General features: G+C 44.1%; 1 protein-coding gene across 1 annotated transcript in view; it reads right to left on the reverse strand.

Annotated features, from left to right (window-relative positions):
* LOC147684251 (putative cation-transporting ATPase 13A5) overlaps nt 1–19274 on the reverse strand; it is a 256436-nt gene that overhangs the window by 144988 nt on the left and 92174 nt on the right. Inside the window, exons 12-14 of the mRNA XM_086942616.1 lie at nt 18796–18857; nt 15700–15850; nt 11988–12071 (exon numbers count right to left, since the gene is read on the reverse strand). Coding sequence (XP_086798742.1) covers nt 11988–12071; nt 15700–15850; nt 18796–18857 — 297 coding nt within the window. The remainder of the gene's footprint in view (nt 1–11987; nt 12072–15699; nt 15851–18795; nt 18858–19274) is intronic.

The raw sequence follows: 19274 nt of genomic DNA on the forward strand, positions 1-19274 counted from the left end.
TCAGTTGAAATTGAATGTGCGATTGCCACGTATTCCCCAATATCGTATCTCCCTGGATGGTGAACGAGCTTTGTTAGCGATCATCTATGATTTGATCGAGAAAGATGTCATTGAAGAAACTCGGGGAAACGTGTGCAATAGTCCTGTACTGCCCATTCTTAAACGTACTGATCCTACCAAACCGCCTGTTTATCGTTTTGTTATTGATTTACGGGAGGTGAATAAAATTGTGGTTCCTCAATTCCCTGTTGTGCCTGACATTACGGCGCTACTGACTCTGATTCCAGCTACAGCTTCATGGTTTTCGGTGATTGATTTGAAAAATGCGTTTTTCAGCATCCCGATTGCCGAAGAGAGCAGGGACCTTTTCGGTTTCTCTCTTGGTGGACGTAGTTTCCGGTTCAAACGCGCTCCTCAGGGCTACTGTGAAAGTCCATCGATTTACAGTCAAGCTTTGAAGGGTCAACTAGATGCGTTTAGGTTGCCGGTTGGTGCGGCTTTAATCCAATACGTCGACGACTTATTGGTGGCTGCTGATACTCAGGACATTTGCAAAATTGCTACAGTGTCGTTGCTGCAACATCTCTGTGAGTTAAATCACAAGGTGTCACCTTCTAAACTCCAATATTGTTGTCAAGAAGTAACCTATCTAGGTCACTTATTGTCAAAGGAGGGAAGGAGATTGACCCCAGAGAGAATTGCAGCGATTGCGCGCATGGCTGTGCCACAAACCCAAAGAGATGTGCGTGCCTTTCTAGGTATCACATCGTACTGCAGGCAGTGGATTCCTAATTTTTCATTGCTAGCGAAACCATTGGTGGCTCTTACGTGCAAGGATGTTTCGACTCCTTTACCATGGACGGAAGAATGTCAGAAACGTTTTTCTGAATTACGTGATTCATTGTGTTCGGCCCCTGTGTTAGGTACCCCTGATTACAGCAAGCCGTTCACGTTATATGTTCACGAGAGGGAAGGTTGTGCTTTAAGCGTCTTAACGCAACCTTTTGGTGGTAAGCAACGTCCATGTGCATATTTTTCCTCGACCTTAGACCCAGTAGCTAGAGCATTGCCGAGTTGTTTGAGAGCAACTGCGGCAGCTGCGGTCTCCATCCGACAATCAGCAGGATTGGTCATGGATAATATGCTTACGGTGATGGTTCCGCATGCAGTCGATACTCTTTTGAACCGTACGAAAACTCAGCACTTGACGAGTGCGAGGTTATCTGGGTACGAATTGACGCTCTTGGCAAGCCACATTCAGATAAAACGTTGTAATGTCCTAAATCCGGCAACTTTGTTACCAATTAGTGCAGAGTCAGATGTAGTAGCAGAACATGACTGCTACTTGCGGACAGAGGAGGAAACAAAAGGTCGTGTGGACCTTAAAAACACCCCATTGGAAGACCCGGATGGCATCCTGTATGTGGATGGGTCATGTTTTAAATTGCCGAATGGTGATGTGACTACTGCTTATGCTGTGGTGACATTGAATACTGTTGTTGAGACTGCGAGATTGAGTCAGAATTCTGCCCAAGCTGCAGAGCTGATCGCTCTTACTAGAGCATGTGTATTAGCAAAAGGTAAACGTGTGAATGTGTACACCGATAGTCAGTATGCTTTCGGTGTAGCGCATAGTTTCGGACGATTGTGGCGAGAACGTGGTTTCTTGACGTCACATGGCACGAAAATACAGCATGGCCAGCTTGTGAACGATCTTTTGGATGCATTGACTTTGCCTGCTCAAGTTGCAATTGTTAAATGTAGTGCGCATCGTAAGGTGACGGATGATGTTGGTCGTGGTAATGCGTTTGCAGATGAGATTGCTAAGGAGACTGCCCGGAACCTTAGCACTCGAATGTATGTGACGAATTCGGTTAGGTGGCCTACAGAATCAAGTATGTGTGAGAATACTATAGAGAGTGTGAAAGCAATTCAGAATGAGGCCACCGACACTGAAAAGATGAAGTGGAAAGAAAGTACGGGAAGGTTGGATGTGAATGGTTGCTGGATTGATTTGTCAGATCAGAAAAGATGGATGTTGCCTGATGCGTATGTACTGGCCGTTGTGCAAATGGCACATGGGTTAGCACATATTAGCGCGAAAGGTATTTGCAAGTTGTTGGCTGATGTGTGGAAGAACGATGGAATTACTAAGTGTGCTGAACGTTTGGTGAAGAATTGTATGGTGTGTATAATGTACAATCCTGGCAAAGGAACCCCAACTCCCCCTGGCAGTTTTGCTCCTCCTTCGTATCCCTTTGAGGTGATCCAATTGGACTTCATCCATATGGAGCGATGCAATAACCTGAAATACGTTTTGGTTGTGGTTTGCGCATTCTCCCGATGGATCGAGGCCTATCCCCTCAAAGATAATACTGCTTTGTCTACTGCGAAAATCCTACTGAAGGAATACTTTCCTCGGTATGGAATGCCTAGAGTCGTGTGGTCAGATAACGGAAGTGAGTTTGTTGGAAGTGTGATGAGGAGTGTGTGTAAGGGCCTTGGAATTAATCAAAAATTCCACAGCGCCAATCATCCCCAGTCAGCTGGATTGGTTGAAGGGTACAATGGCACCCTTAAACTAAAATTAGCGAAGATCCAGGCTACGACTGGACTTTCGTGGCCTGACGCTTTGCCTCTAGCATTACTGTCAACTAGGGCGACTGTACACTCCCGAATAGGGCTTAGTCCCTATGAAATAGTGTTCGGCCGTCCTGCGAATGTGTGGGGGGTTCCTAGGCCAGGTATGTTTGTTGATCTTGAGTACCCGATGTTGATTGACTACTTACATGACTTGACTGCTAAACTGAGGTTAATTCATCAACAGGTTTACGACGCCTTGCCGACGCAGACGGAGGGTCCAGGCCACCAGCTCCAGCCTGGTGATTGGGTTGTCACCCGAAATTTTTCGCGCAAGAAGAATCTGGACCCCCGCTTTGTTGGACCTCACCAGGTGCTTTTGGCCACGAGGACTGCCGTTCGTCTTGAGGGACGGAAGAACTGGGTACATGCTACCCATTGTAAGCGAGTCCCTATTCCTTTGCCGGCAGACCCGTGGGTGAGGAAAGGCATTGCGTCAACAGAAGCAGCGACATTGCCGGCGTTTGTACCTTTCAGTGACGCACAACTTGTTGGTGAACACTCAGCGCAGCAGAAAGCCATTGTTGGAACATTGTCAGCAAGAGACTCAAGACCAGACCAACGAACTGATCAACAGGACGCTGTCTCTTCGACAGATCCTTTGTTTGACGAGCAGACACGTCCTGGGAAACATCGATATTCTTTGCGTTCTCATACTAAGGACAAATAAATTTTTTTCTTGCTTTGCTGAAACTGATAACTGCAATATCTTCGTTTCCCCTGATCAACTGTGAACATTCGTATCATTGAAAATTGTTTTGTATATATATATATATCAAGATTTTTTCTTGTATCTTTTTCCTTCCACAGCTGAATTATTGTGCTAAATAAATACATATTGTGTATTGAGGGCCGTAGGGCCGCGCGCGTACTTCCTTCTGGACAGTAGGTCTTGACGCTAGGTTAAAGGCCGTCGGTTCCTAGGAACTCCTGGGAATTGACTATTGCTGCACAGAACGAAGTGCGTCAAGAAACGTTGCGGACGGTCGTAGGGAAATGGCATTTTTGAAGCTGAATGATTTGGAAGGAACGCAGGCGTATAGAGTCAAACTGCAGAAACTTAGTCGTACTAAATGTTTTGTATTCCAATTGTTTGTACTGTTTTTAACTGCTTCCGCATTTTTGGCGGGTGGGGTGTATTACACTATGTCTTACTTCTTACTACCTACCCCTACTCCTACTCCTTACCCTAACATTACTTCTACTGCTTCTCCTCATTCCTTTCATATGTTACCAGAACACGAACAGGCTAGACGTGTAGAATTCCGCAACAATTCCTTTATCCAGCTCCTCCATCAGCATCAGTTAGTGGTTAACACTACTAATTGTTGGGTGTGTGGGTTGATGCCACATACTACGGGTAAGGGAATTCCATATCTGGTGTTACCGTATAGTTCCCAAGGGTCAGCTCGAGCATACCAAACCATGCTTCGAAGCGCACTAGGTTTCCACCCCTCTCCAGAACGTTCCCCCAAACCGGGTCCTACCTCATGGCAGTGGGTGGTATCGATGATAATACAGGATTTGGAAGATGAGATCTATGATGCTTATCTCATCCCTAAGGCAGAGGTACAAGCCTATAGGGCACCGAATAAAGGGGAATATAGTACGTTCACTAATGAAAAGCAGCTTAAAAGCTCGTCTCCAATATGGGTCGTACCCCACACTGGTAATCTTTGTCTTGTGGGTCGTGGCTCGCAAGCCTCACTTGGAGTAAGTGCTTGCACTGAAAGTTACGTTCTGTCAATGTCCCCGATCCCTGTGCTTCTGGCTGCCAAGGGTACGTACTTCATCTGTCATGATCGTGCATACACATGGTTGCCCGCAGACTTCATGGGCTCATGTTTTGTTGCAAATCTGTTGCCTCCGACGTTCACTGTAGATGCCGATTACCACAAGACTAGAGTTGTACGAGGCGTAATTAGTGAAGAGGATACTGCCGGTCAAGAGGCAGGAGACTTTTTCACGGGTTTCCTCCCGTTTTGGGGACCTATGGTTAATAGTAGGAACCTGAGACATTTGACTCGAGTGGTAGAATCGACAGCTAACATTACTGCCAGTGCCCTTGGTAATATCACCACAGAACTTCAGGCGGAGAGACTTATGACATTACAAAACCGTATGGTTTTAGATGTTGTCTTAGCAGATCGCGGTGGGGTATGTAAAGTGATCCATTCGAGCTGTTGCATTTTCATTCCAGATAATGCTCCTACTGTCTATCAAGCCATCTCGAAGTTGCACAAGATCTCCGAATCCATACACGTGGATGTAGGGGATTGGACGCTACTTGGTTGGTTTTGGGGCCTGGTGTCGACTTGGGGTTGGAAGATTCTGACGATCATCGGGGTTGTGGTAGTGTTCCTGTTCACGTGTTGCCTTTGTGTACAGTGTGGTCCTGCCTTATGTGGCCTCTGTGCTACAACGTGTATGAGACAACCATCTGTTACCAAGGGGACTCGGTTGGACAGAGCTATGCTACAACGACATCTTGATGGTCTGATGAATATCGAGTATGATTCCGACTAGTGCTTGCCTACATGAGGGCAAAAGGAGCGTCTGAGGTTCCGTGACAATTGTAAGTGGTGTTTTCGACTCACACGAATATGGTCGAATCTAGTATCTATGAACCGCAAATGACGAGTTTAGCAAGTGTGCGCAGTTTCGCTGTGCTAACTTAAACCGTTCGTTTGTTATGTGGGTTTGTCATCTGTACCCACGGGTTCCATCTTAGATACGGCATCCATTTTGTCTCTTGCCCTCAAGTAGCCAGCGAACGGACGCTGTCCGCTTCGCGACCCTGGGACTCCCAAGATATTTGCGGAAGACACATGTTCTTTGAAAGTGTCTTTATGACGAGGGGGATGCTACTGTAAGGCAGATGGCGCCGCTCGAGGCTCATCTTGCCGCACGGGCTTATTGTCTCAGTTGTGCATCTCATTAGGCACGTCCCTTTGATGCCTGTATCTCGTGCTTCTCGACACTCCCCTTTTACACCCTTTCCGATCTCCCCACTGTCCCCGTCTTCCTCTGCACCTGTTTTCGTTCCTGTTTCGATCTACTTTACTGCTGATTGGAATTTGCTAATGGTGGGAAGATGGGTTTTTACAGTTGGGAACCGCCAAATGTTTCCGCACTTATGTTCCGGATCTTGTGTGTTTCAAAGTGATCTAAGCGACCCCTCTGAGAGCGACTTGTGGGAACCAGGTTGTAAACTATTGTGTATCATGTTATCCTATGGGTAGAAACTGTATAAAAGGAGCGATCCACAAATACAATTTGAAGCAGTCTCCCCGAACTACACTCGATGTACTTCTTGTGACTTCTGTGTTCCCTGCAGTAAATAAACCTTGACTCTTTGACGCCGAAGGAAGTGTCCCGTGTCTCTGTGATTTGTACGCCGGAGCAGGTTACCCACGAAGGTTTCAGGTGTTGTGCCCTGGCACCGCTGGGTCCAAAGAACCCAGTCCTTCAGGAGGATGTCCAAGGTTTTCCATAGATTGCGCATGATGCCAAAACAGGCACCTGCCACCTGTTGGGTATGGTAGTTAAATGACAATTGATTGTCAACCCAAACTCCCAGATTTTTAGCAAGTTCACATGGTGTAGGAGTGGGGCCCAGCGTCTGGGGCCACCAAGTAGCAGACCAGACAGAAGGGGCCCTCCCAAACACCAATACCTCCGTCCTGGAGCGGTTGAGCCTCAGACAGTTGCTTGTCATCCAGCTAGCCAGATTTTCTAAGCAAAGTCTGAAATTGAGGTCGGCATCAGGTGGGGTTTGGGTCAATGAGACCACAATTGGGTGTCGTCAGCATAGGACCCCATATTTGTCAGCAATGTCTGCAAGGGGGGCCATATAAAGATTGAAAAGGGTAGGGCTCAGAGTCGAGCCCTGGGGCACCCCCTGCCTCATCTTGATGTTTCTGGAGTAGAACTCCCCCTGCATGACCTGGAAAGAGCGCTAAGTTAGGAAAGATTCCAACCACTTGAGCGCTCTATCCGTAACACCCGCACTCCTCAAAGCCTGAAGGAGTGTGTGGTGAGCAACCGTGTCAAACGTGGCGCTTAAATCCAACAGGATAAGCGCCACAGTTTGTCCATCATCTATGTGTCTCCGTATGGTATCGATGGAGTATAACAAGGCATACTCAGTGGAGTGGAGGGTGCGGAAACCAGACTGAGAGGAATGTAAGAGGTTGTTTTTCCCTATGTGCTCAGTTAATTGAATGTTTACAATCGTTTCTGCCACTTTAGAAAAGTAAGGCAGCAGGGAGATAGGTCTAAGGTTATCGAATTTTTCTGCACCGATATGGGGCTTTTTCTGTAAGGGAAGTACCACTGCTTCCTTCCACCTAGTAGGGACCACTCCTGACCTAAAGGACAGGTCAATGAGGTGTCTGATATGGGGCTCTAGCAGGTCCAGGCTACCTTTAAGCACCTTAGGGGTTCCAGGGTCTCTGGGAGACCCGGATTTAATGGTCCCAGCTATCTGTTTAATAATGTCCGGCTTCGGCACAAAAAATTCATAAAGTTGTTGAGAGATAGCATTATTCACGCTGCCTTCCATTCTCCACGGGTTATCATGGGCTGAGACAGGGAAGGAGGCATATATTTGCTCCACCTTGGCAGTGAAGTAGTCCTCAATCAATTTGTAAGATTTCTCAGAGCCTATAATCCGAGCTGCAATAGAAGACAGGGAGGTGAATTCATCCTGAATCTTGAACAGCTCTTTGGTGGAGTTTTCAGCTAACTCAATCCTCTCCTGAAAGTAGTTGGATTTCGCCTTCCTTATCAGTGAGTGGTAATCCCTAATAAGGTTCTTATACTCCTCCTTGACAACACCCGAGAAGTCCTTCCTCCAGCGTCTTTCAAGACGCTTACACTTGGTTTTCATTTCCCTAAGTTCTTTCCCAAACCACGGGGCAGATTTAGCTGTCCTTATGGACATCCTATTAGTCCAAGGCGCCAAGTGGTCTAGGGCTGCCATAATGCGCCCCTCCAGAGCTGCACAGACTTGGTCAACCTCCTGTCCATCCGGTGGACCCGCCTGAAGAAGGGCTGCATTGAATGCCTCCTGTGAGAAACCAGCCCACCTCCTACACCACCGCCTATTTTTAATTTCATTAGTTTGTTTAAGTCCTGAGGTCTGTATCCTGAAAGGTATCACAAAGTGATCAGACCATGGAACAGGGCAAGGGGGTCTAGATTTTACAGCGTCCCAGTTAGAAAAAATGGGATCCAATAAGTGTCCCTGTTTATGAGTAGGGCGGTCTGATAGTAGTGAGAATTGTAGTGTGTCTAGTTCCATACGCAGCTCCTGTGCCCCTTGATTAAGGGCATCCTCAAAATGTAAATTAAGGTCGCCTAATACAAGCAATTTATCGTACTTCAGTGCTGGTTGCACCAGATATTCAATGAGGTTCTGAGAGAACCCTTTATCAGGTCCTGGAGGGCGATAGAGTAGCAGGCCTCTGATGACATAATTATTTGCCAATCTGAAAGTAAAAGAGCCCGCTTGGCTACCCTCTATAGCCACTGATTCGAGGGAGCACTGTAGGAGGTGTTTAAATATAATAGCAAGACCTCCTCCTCTACCCGTGGGTCTATCAATTCTGGTAATCCCGAAACCTTCAGGAACAGCTTCCAATATATCAGGGCCGAATCCTCATTAAGCCAGGTCTCGGTGACAAAGAGAACATCTGTTTGTTCTTCCATTAAGAGATCGTGCAGCTTGACCTTATGTTTCACCATCGACCTACAGTTAATTAGAAATAGGGACAGCTGGGAATGGTTTCTTCTCCTTTCTATGAGTTTCCCAGCATTAAAAGTGCAAAATGTACATTGTCGGTCCTGGGAGTTGGGATTTATACTGTGCATACAATTCTTACTCGTAGTAGGGCATAGTAGGCGTAAGGACAGGGAGCTATATTTAATACCTGGAGAAAAAATGCCAGGGGGTATGGCCCCAAGCCCAGGTCGGCCACGGACGGGCGCAGACGGGCTTGCCTTTGGCTCGCCGCTGCGCTCGGCTGCAGAGGCATGGGGATTTTAAAGAGTCTCCTCTGCCGGCCCCTAGACCGCTGCCCCCTCCGGAAGTTCCGCGCCAAACCGGAGCTGCCTGCCTCTTGTCTACCCTGCCCTCCGCACAACGATGAGAAGGCGTCGGACCAGGGCGGGGAGACCAGTGATTGAGAGCAGGGAGATTCCTTAACTGGAAGTTAAACGGCAAGTATAAAATGCAAAGGTGCAAGTAAAGGATTACACAGTTGCGATATAGATGAATCAAACTATCTGGTGCACGTCTGCCCAAAAATAAAACGATTACACATAAAAAGTTAAAGTTAAAAGTATACTTATTAAAAAATGCTACCCAAGAAGCACAGTGAATGTCGCAGCAGGCTCAGCCCTTCCTGCATCTAAATACCTTCTAAGCGGAAATCAGGAGCCCTGCCACTGCTCCTTATCCACTTTCTGCCAGCCTTCTCAGGGCAGGGGACCTCCATGAAACAGCCAGCAGAAAGGGAAATTGTAATCCCTACGCTGGTGCCGGGAAAGGCACCGCCACCAATGCAGGGACTGCAGAAAGTTCCAACATTCCGGCGGGCTCCTTGAGCCTGTCGGATGCGTTGTGGTCGCGGTCTCTGCCCACCCTACATCTGCCCTCCAATCATAATGCAGCAGCAGTCCTGCAGGGTCCGATAGCGGTAAAACCGCCACCGATGGCCTAAGAGTGGCAGTTCCACCACCATTGTAATGAGGCCTTTTATTATGCACACTCTACTAAATACTATGCACTAATTACAAATATTTACAATGGGGTAAATGGAAATTCCATGGTGATATGCTCTGAACAGTTCACACCCCCAGCAAGCCCTGGGATCATAATCCCCCTTCCTATACTAGATAGTATACCACAATATAAGCGGTTGTCTGCATTATTAAAGTAGGACTACTGGGATTGTCAGGGTGTCACCATATTAGTAAATGCAGAAAACATGTTATAAACCTCCATTGCAGCATCACTGGAATCAATGGAGATAATATCAACATTCCATGACATTACTGGATTTTAAAACCTTATATTATCAATTATCAGCATTGTCAATAAAGCATTGAATAAAAATTAAAGTCTTGGACTCTTACTTCGACCTTTACTGTGCTGCCTCTCCGCCCGTGTACAAAACTGCAGGTTCCAGGTGAGTTTTAGTAGCCAGAAAATGTCTCCAGGGCCCTTATTCTCCCTGGGGCATCAATGAAATCCCTGGGAGACTAAGCACAACTTTTGAGGACCAAGTTCTGAGGAGCACCTGTACTTCCTGCAGCCCCAAACCAAAACAATCTAAACCCAGTGGTGGTGCTCTCCCTTCCTGCTGCACTAACCAGGAAAGAAATATAAAAAGTGTAAACCTTTGCAAAGCCTGATGGGGTGATCTTAAAGCTCACTTGATCAGGCCAGTGACTATTTCATTAGTTCCTTTGCATGGCTGTTTTTTTTGCTGTTATGAGGCTTCACGCCACATCTCAATTTGTTTTAGGCTGCGTGCCCCTACCCTTCAATGAGGCTTTTAGCAAAGCCCTTGGAGTCCATTTATTTTCTGTCTAGCCGGCACCCCATGTGTCCAATACCTTACTGTGCCAGAGGGGGGAACTGGCATTCTCCCTCTTACCCATGTGGACCGTGGGAGGGTTCCAGAAGTGCTGTGCCTTCCTGCCCCCCTGAGGCAGTGGAGAGGAGTGCAGTGCAGCCAGCTGGCCAGACAGGTTTGACAGTCATCTTTGCTTCTCCTATCCCAGGCAGATGGGATCCCTGGAGCAAAGGATTGTTTGGAGAGAGCCCCACAGTTACCCTTCCCAAAAAAACTGAAAATTAATGTTGAGGTGACCCAAGGAGGCTTGGCCTTTTATTTTCTCCACCTGGTCTCCACCAGGGTACCAACATTTTGAGTGTGATTTCTCCAGCTCACTTGGCCCAACGTACACAAACAAGGTGTTGTTTTGCTGTTGGGGACCAGCTTTTTGCTTCAGGAGCCTTTTCTTCTGGCCATCTGCCCTCTAAAGGGTACTATGGTTGAGGACATAATCTCTGTTGCCACCTTCGCCATAGCCACCCTGTGGCTGGGCTCCTGATGCTCTCATCTGTTTGGAGAGCATTTTCCACAGCTCCTCAATGGCCTGCAAGCAGATCACCTTTACTGCCACACTCTCCAGGTTCTTCAGGCTGCTGGATATTTGTAGTTCACATTTGTCGTTATGGAAGGGTGAGTCCAAGAAAGTCTCAGGGAAACTGTCCAGCATTCCCTAGCAGGTCCATTCCCCAATTGCTCCTCATGGGGTATAAGGAGGCCAGTGCCACTGACTTGGAGAGACTCATCCTAATCCTGTGTACCAGCAAAAGTCAAAGGCCTAAATTCCATCCTTGTAGAGGTTCAGGGTCTTCTTTTTCCAGCTGACCATTATTGTGGTATCATAACTCCAGGCGTCTTTCTTATCACGTGTCTCCCCCTTGTGCAGGGGATTTTAAATAGCAGTAGAGTGTTCTGGAACATAGGCACCTCTACCTAATCTTAGGGTGTCACATCTGTCCCAACCTCCTGTAAAGCATTGTGGACACTTAAAGTGGGTGGCTTCAAGTAGTCTATGGAAAGACCTTCCCTCGGAGCCTAACCCCCAAGTGACACAGCTATCAGATTCAAAACCCTTTCCACCAAAGCTGCAAAGGGGAGCACATTCTGTCTTTGGTACTGGAGGTTTGCCCTCTTACTTTGTTTCTGTGGGCTTGGGCTTGCCAGGCCAGGTGCATTGGTAAGGGCTAATTAACGCATGCAGATCACCTTCCCACCCATTCGAAACTAGGCCAGGCACTGTTAATGGCGCTATTGTGTGGATAGACCTTTGCTCCTCCTGCTTCCAGCAGAATAGTTAGATTGACCTAGAAGGGGTAAGATAAAGGCCTGGACTCTGAATATGGATAAGACAGTGAAATGTGATTTTTTTAAAGTGTAATAAGTACAGCTATCGAGACAGTGACAACGGATCGACTCCTTGTGTCAATTTTTCCCTTAACATTCATACCTGACTGATATCTCTGGTCTTAGTAATATGGCACTGGTCTGCAATGGTACAGATTTCACCCATAAGGTATAAAGAAGTGGTCACACAGCCTTTCAGTAAGGCCTACACTGTCAATGCTCACTCACAATAAAAGGCCTACACTGTGGAATAATCCAACCGCTGAAAGTGAACAAAAATCAGTAGTCACTGCCAAGGCATTCTGATTGGATGAGTCAGCCACTGCATTCCACAGAGGGTGCTGAGAGGAGCAAAATCCAAATTTGGAAAAAACAGAATACCTTTCCAGCTCTGGGTCCTGGTTTGATCACCATGCTTGAGGATTGATAGTCCTTGTGTTTATCAGAGGTGCAGTTCTCAATGGTCTAGGAAAAATTAAAAAAGAGACTCAGCAATGTACAGACTATACGATTGCAGCAAAACTCCTTTGACAAGGAAGATATTTGCTTCTAAAAATGTAGTCAGAGCATCTGTGCTATCTGACTTCCCAAGCCAAGAAAATAAGTGGTGAGGTCATGCACATTCCCCGATCAATCGTAAACAGGGAAGATGAACAATATGACTAAATTCTGTGGCAAGAAAAGGCAAAATTTGGTAACCAATGAATATTTACCAAAACACCTAACAATGTTCCAGCTCAGGTGTTCCCTTATTAGTACCCCTTTTCTTGAAAACAATATAAAACTACTATAAAACATATGAAATCCAAACACTACTATAGAAACTTTAACTTTGTTCATATATATATATATTCTCTCCACTGTTTACGACGTGTCGGCACAAACGACCCAAACACCTCCGTATGCAGGAAAAAAAGTTTTATTATAAGCAAGAAATATATATGACTATTGAACTCTAGGAAAGCAGTTCCAAGATCTATCAAGATACCCAACATACCGTAATTTAAGGTTGTGATGAACAATTTGACTAAATTATGTGTCAAGAAAAGGCAACATTTGGTAACTACCATAAAACATTTGAAATCCAAACACTACTATAGAAACTTTGACTTTGTTCTGATATATATATATATATATACACACAAATACTCCCCAAGTAACCTCCAATCCCTACGATCGGTGAGGCATAGAAAGGAGACGGACCACAGGATCTGGCCTCAGGTAAAACAGCAGCAGCAAGACGCGTTTGGGGCTCGTGGGCCCTTGATCACATGCAAGTTGTTACTTAATTTACAATTATTATATATGCTGTGAGTACAAAAGACACGCCCCCTGAGTCAAATGGCATCAAAGATCACATGCTCATAGACATAGTAACTAGTAGTTCTTTATAAGGTGTCATATATAAAGTGCATGAATGCAAAAACAGTAGTGAAAATAACGGTGGCAAGATAAACAATTCAAGATTCTAAACTGTGTAGGCTTTCACATAACGGCTTAAATGCTCATTGCTGAGTATATATCAACGATGATTCAGAAAAGGGGGTGGTGATGAACAGAGTGTCTGAATTAAGCAGACCACTCTTACCCAGTCCAAAGATCAGGGATTGATCCATCACCGTTATTTATCTCACTGCACCATCCCAGCTCAGAACCTGGCTATATGCAAATCAGTCTGTCCCTGGCCCAGTGCATCATGGGAACAGGGCAGACTAAACTACCAAGCCAATTCTTCACCAGAAAGGAGACAAGCTACCGGGGACCGGTTTCTGGCATTTCAGCCGTCTTCGGCCCGGCTTGCTTGAATCCTGATGGTGCAGTGAGAAAGGGACTCATGTCTGAGTGTACCCTGCCACACCTATAGTGGCCTAAAATGATTCAGAAAAGGGGGTGGTGATGAACAGAGTGTCTGAATTAAGCAGGCCACTCTTACCCAGTCCAAAGATCAGGGCTTGATCCATCACCGTTATTTATCTCACTGCACCATCCCAGCTTAGAACCTGGCTATATGCAAATCAGTCTGTCCCTGGCCCAGTGCATCATGGGAACAGGGTAGACTAAACTACCAAGCCAATTCTTCACCAGAAAGGAGACAAGCTACCGGGGACCGGTTTCTGGCATTTCCGCCGTCTTCGGCCCGGCTTGCTTGAATCCTGATGGTGCAGTGAGAAAGGGACTCATGTCTGAGTATACCCTGCCACACCTATAGTGGCCAAAAATGATTTATCTTTGGACTGGGTAAGAGTGGTCTGCTTAATTCAGACACTCTGTTCATCACCACCCCCTTTTCTGAATCGAGTATATATCAACAGCAGACTGGTAAGCTCAGAATCTTCCTGGATAAATCCTTTGCTTGCTCACCCATCAATGGTTAATAATAAACTTTAACCATCATCATTATTTCAAAAAACTAAATTTAGCGATTCAGGGGAAATGTAATAAACATTATAAAGTGCAAAAAAAACATTTTTTTTGTTTATAAAAATATGCAATCTAATGTAAACCTCACATCATTTTTTATATATATATATATATATATATATATATATAGTTAGAAGTAACTCCATAACCAATTGTATATATATAACTATTGCACTCTTGATAAGCAGTTCCAAGATCTATCAAGCTACCGAACATACCGTAATGTAAGGTTGTTAATGTCATTGCTTGTTTCAAATTGAGTTTGTTTTGCTGTTCACAAAAAGTGAGTCTAGGATTACTAGGCATATTTTTGTCAGGGGTATTTGAATTTATATATAGTAGTACAAGCAGTCAGTGGCACTTCAATGTGTGCAACTATCAGCAAACAAAAACATGTTACTATGCAAATCGATGCCAACATTTGGCACTGCACAAAGTATTATTGACAAATTACAAAACTGCCAACAGCTTTTATCACTGACAAGTGTCCTTCCCTCCCTGGGCATGGTGTATTGTCTACTTGCTTACAATTCTCTGGTTTTCTGTCTAGGCGCACCAACGCATTTTTATTGCAATATATCCTGATCTCTTCTCTTCTCATCACAGAGAAAGTTATTTCCTTATGGATATGCCCCATCCCTTATTGAACCTTAGGGAAGAGGAAGATTCCCCTTTCAAACATGCACGGACCATCAAACCAACATTTGTTGTGCTCGGCAACCACATACCACTTTTCTACATCTTTCCACTTCTTTTCCTGCACTTAATCAATTACAGCCTGATTCATCAAAGGTAATTGCACTCGCAAAGGGCCAGAATCTGAGAATCTGGCCCTTTGCGAGTGCGATTTTTGCATTTGGGATTCATTATCCCAAATGCAAAAATCGCTATTACCGAAATCGCATATTTGCGAGGAATTGGATTTAAGGAATCTCTAATAGAGATTCCTTAAATGCAAATCATCAACCAATTAGAAATTGCAAAATCGCAATATTTGGTCACAATTTACCACCAAGTCTGACTTGGTGGTAAATTGCGAAAAAAGAGTAAAAAGCACTTTAGTGCATTTTTTTCTTTTGCATGTTACACACACACATGTCCTTTGGACATGTGTGTGCGCAACACCTGTTCAAATGTGCATTTAAGGGGTGCTACAGGGTGTCCTTTGGACACCCCTGGCACCCTTCAAATCGCTATCTTATTTGCGATTAGCAAATTGCTAATCGCAAATAAGGAATACTCCCCATTCATTCCTATGGGCCTTTTGTGTAGGAATCGCATTTTTTTTTGCGATTCCTACATGAATACCGTTTTGCGAGTCTGGAATCGCGATTCCTTATGAATCGCTATTTCAGACTCGCAAAACGGCCCAATGATGAATCAGGCTGTTAGTGAGGTATGCTAGAGAGGACTAGGTTCCATCTGAATATGGGCATGTTTGATCTGAATTCCAAAAATTGTATGACACCTTTACAAATTGAAGTACACTTTTTTTGTATTTGTACCTTTTACCTGCTCTATGTAAGCAATACGATTTATCCTTACTCAATTGGTTGCCTTCATGAGGTTCATAAATATCAAAGAAACTCTGCCCATGTATTTGTCATAGTTAGATGTATGATCACACTGTTACCACATTTTTCCTAGCCATTATTTAATTATTCTGCATTACCCAATTGGTTCCTTCAAACATGGTCTGGTCCAGTGGATCTCCCTGCAGTTTACCATCCAGATAGATGAGTGAGTGGCAGCTGGCCAGGGCAGCTAACAGTGGACTCCAGGGTAATGCATCAGCATGAGTGAACCTGTGAACAGTCTGAAAACTGAGACAAAAAAGAAGCCAGAGGCATGAGATTTAACAATGTTGCATCCATTGCAAAAAAGCAAGAAACAAAGAGCAAACATTCACTTGAAATTCTTGCTATTTATAACATCCAGCCCGTGATCTGAAGGGGAGTTTGCTAGAAATGAAACCAAATGCAAGGCAGTCTTTGATAATCTTATTTTTTTTAAAGTCTGGTATCCAAATACTTCAATGGGATCAATATTTTATCAGAGTTTTTTTAACGCTCCTATTGAAAATCAAAGACATTCCAATTTCAAGGTTCTCCAAGAGCACCTGACATTTAAAAGTCATAGCCACCTTGATCGAACAATTAGGAAATGTTTTTTGGATGAGATGTTTCACCTGAAAATGTAATATATTCTGCATAGTATTAATACATTAAACTATTTAAAATAGAATAATAAACCAGCCTCTAAACTAAATCAGTTACTCTATTCATACAAATATCAATATTTCCCATCATGTATCTGAGAATAATAGTTATGCTTTCCTTTTCCAACATATTCTAAAAAAAAGTCTAATGCAATGAAGATATTTTCTTACAACGTATGCGAAATCTTAAATATCTTAATAGTAATAATGTTCTTAAATTTCGGACATAAAATTTAAAACACGCCTCTGCCAGTCTAACAACAAAGAAAATATTATTACAATTACAATGATTATGTTAGTTCCTTTACATGATAGCAAAAGTAAAACCATTGAGTGTCAATGATTAATATTAGTTAAGTACCTATTAATAACTCCTTTTTTTTAAATCTGCTTTGAATAAACATCATAGTATGACAAGTACAAGTAATTTTCATGGATGAATAAGAGATGGATTTCCTTTCAAGATGAGACACGTTGCAGAGCATGTTCTTTTTGGAAGCAGTGCAGAATTACTTAATGATTGCACTTGAATTAATTTAATAATAGTGTATAGTTTATTTCAATGTGTCTGACTCCCATACTCCCTTGTTGCATTTTTATTTATTACAATACTGCTTCTCGTTCATAGGCATGCAGATCATCTTTTCACTGTCCGAATCCAACGCCTCAGTTCTTCTTCTCTTAAGCAAGGTCTCCACGATATTTTCAGCTGGATGTCGAATAACCAACTGAAATTAAATGGAGAAAAAACGGAGGTCCTCCTCTTGGGAAAAAACCAAGACTTATGGAACTCCGCACATTGGCCTTCTGGCTTGGGAAAACTCCCCCAACCAGCCACTTATGTACGTAATCTGGGGGTACTTGTCGATAATGCTCTCTCCATGAGACAACAGGCCAACAAGGCCGTCGGCCTTTGTTTCACGATCATGAAGTAGCTAAGAAAAATCCTGTGGATGTTGCCCTCCACTACCCAAAAGACCGTAGTCAATGCCCTCATAACCTCTCGACTTGACTACGGCAACATCCTGTACCTTGGTTCTAATCAGGCCGTAATTAGGCGACTGCAACTGGTACAAAATTCAGCCGCCAGACTACTAAGCAAAATCCCTAAAACCACAAGCGTATCAAAATACCTGAGGGACCTGCATTGGCTCAGGGTTGAGAACCGGATCAGGTTCAAAGCCCTGAGCTACATGTTCAGGATCAAAGCCAGCATGGCACCAAAATATCTTCAAGCATTAGCCCGCCCTTACTTTCCCAAACGAAACCTGCGTTCACAATCAGTAGCTAATTTCTGTGTACCTAGGTTTAAGTTAGCAAGAATGGGAGGGAGGTCCTTTTCACACCTAGGACCCACTCTCTAAAATGCACTCCCTCCCCACATCTGCAAGGAGGAGAACTATGCCAGGTTCAGGAGGAGCATCAAGACCTGGTTGTTTGAGAAATAAATTCTGCTTGCTCCGTTTCATTATACTTATCTTGTACTGTGTCTCGGTGCCCGGAAACCCTTTTCGGGTAGCTGCGCGCCTTATAAGCGTATAAAGTAAAATAAATAATAAAAATAAAATTGGACTGTAATGGACAAGCAGCATTGCCTGCAGGAAAACATTATTCCTTGAAATGTGTGTACTGGAAGTTGAAAAGGTCCTACAACATGACAAAAAGTGAACCTGTGCAAGCTTTACTGAGATCCCTGCAGCTTTACTGTTTCACTGGACCAACTTCAATAACCTGAAGTAAGGGAAATTAAATGCCTTTGGCTATCAATTGTGCTGGACTCTTGACTCATTATAATACATAAACCCAACTTTGTAGGTTTTGGAAGGCTAAGGGGAACCTGGAGCTTCCCTCCCAACATCCTAACAAATCTTTGAGTCTGGAAACATTGTTTTTTCTGACCTGAAACAAACTTAACTTAACTTTACAGCTTTTTCAGTGAATTTGGTTTAGGAACATATTAGGATTCAGCATTTAAAAAAACCTTTAAATAGTCATTGCAAATCTACATCTTAGAGATAATGATGTGCCTGTATAGGCTTGAAAGGACAATTACAGTACACTTGGTGTGCTTCTGACCCTGCATGCATTGTACAAACGGGAATAGACAACAGGAGTATAACCCGTAGACCAGATTGAGATGCATTGTACAAACAACCTGGCTGTGACACTGTGAGTTAATATCATAGCAGACAGCCCGATGGGTCAATGGTGATGGGGGCAGTAGGTATATGTACAAAGAGGCTGAATTGGGAAACTGTTACAAATCTATGACTTTGTTAAGGGATAGAGATATATAGGAGCCAACAAGGAGCTGTTTTACTAGTCAAGATTGCTGAATACCAGATTGTTAAGGATGGATGTGGTATTCTGGACCACTTTTCTTTATCAGCCTGAACTTTGTATTGCACCTGAAAGCATGATGGGCTGTGCCAATATTGCCTTTAAATGTGTACATTGATAACACATATTCAGTTCTCATCGCCATTATCTGCATGAACAAATATGTACCCTTTGAATACAGGTGTCAATATAATGATTTCCCAGTCATACCTTTGCCCCTTTGATGGAATCAGCCCCCAGAGGTCCAGACCTTCTTCTGTTAGGGTGCCAGTCTATGTTTAAAGGGACATCAGCACATGAAAAACAGCAACAACTCATTTTAAAATCGCCATGTAATTATGGCATGACACAATAAATGGATTCACACCTCAAATAAATAAAATGCATCAATTTCCTGTCTACAATGTATTGATTGACCATTTAACAATGACAGTGTATGGAGTGCTGTGGAGGCTTGGCTGCAACAGTTCTCGTCTTTAAAAGTCCTCCTCATGCACCATCCTTAAAGAGCTCAAGTCAAAAACTAAGGACCCTTTCAGGATGCTGTGATACTGAGGTATTCTGCTAGTGTGGTAGAGCTCGAGTGTAGTTCTGAGAATCATCTTAGGCAGCTAGAAACTCAGACAGATAGACACTAGACACTGTGGGAGAGCTATTCTTGATTACAGAGGAGAACCTCAAACCATGAC

Source organism: Lissotriton vulgaris, chromosome 11 (assembly GCF_964263255.1).
Source record: "Lissotriton vulgaris chromosome 11, aLisVul1.2, whole genome shotgun sequence".
NCBI classification, from domain to species: Eukaryota; Metazoa; Chordata; class Amphibia; order Caudata; family Salamandridae; genus Lissotriton; species Lissotriton vulgaris.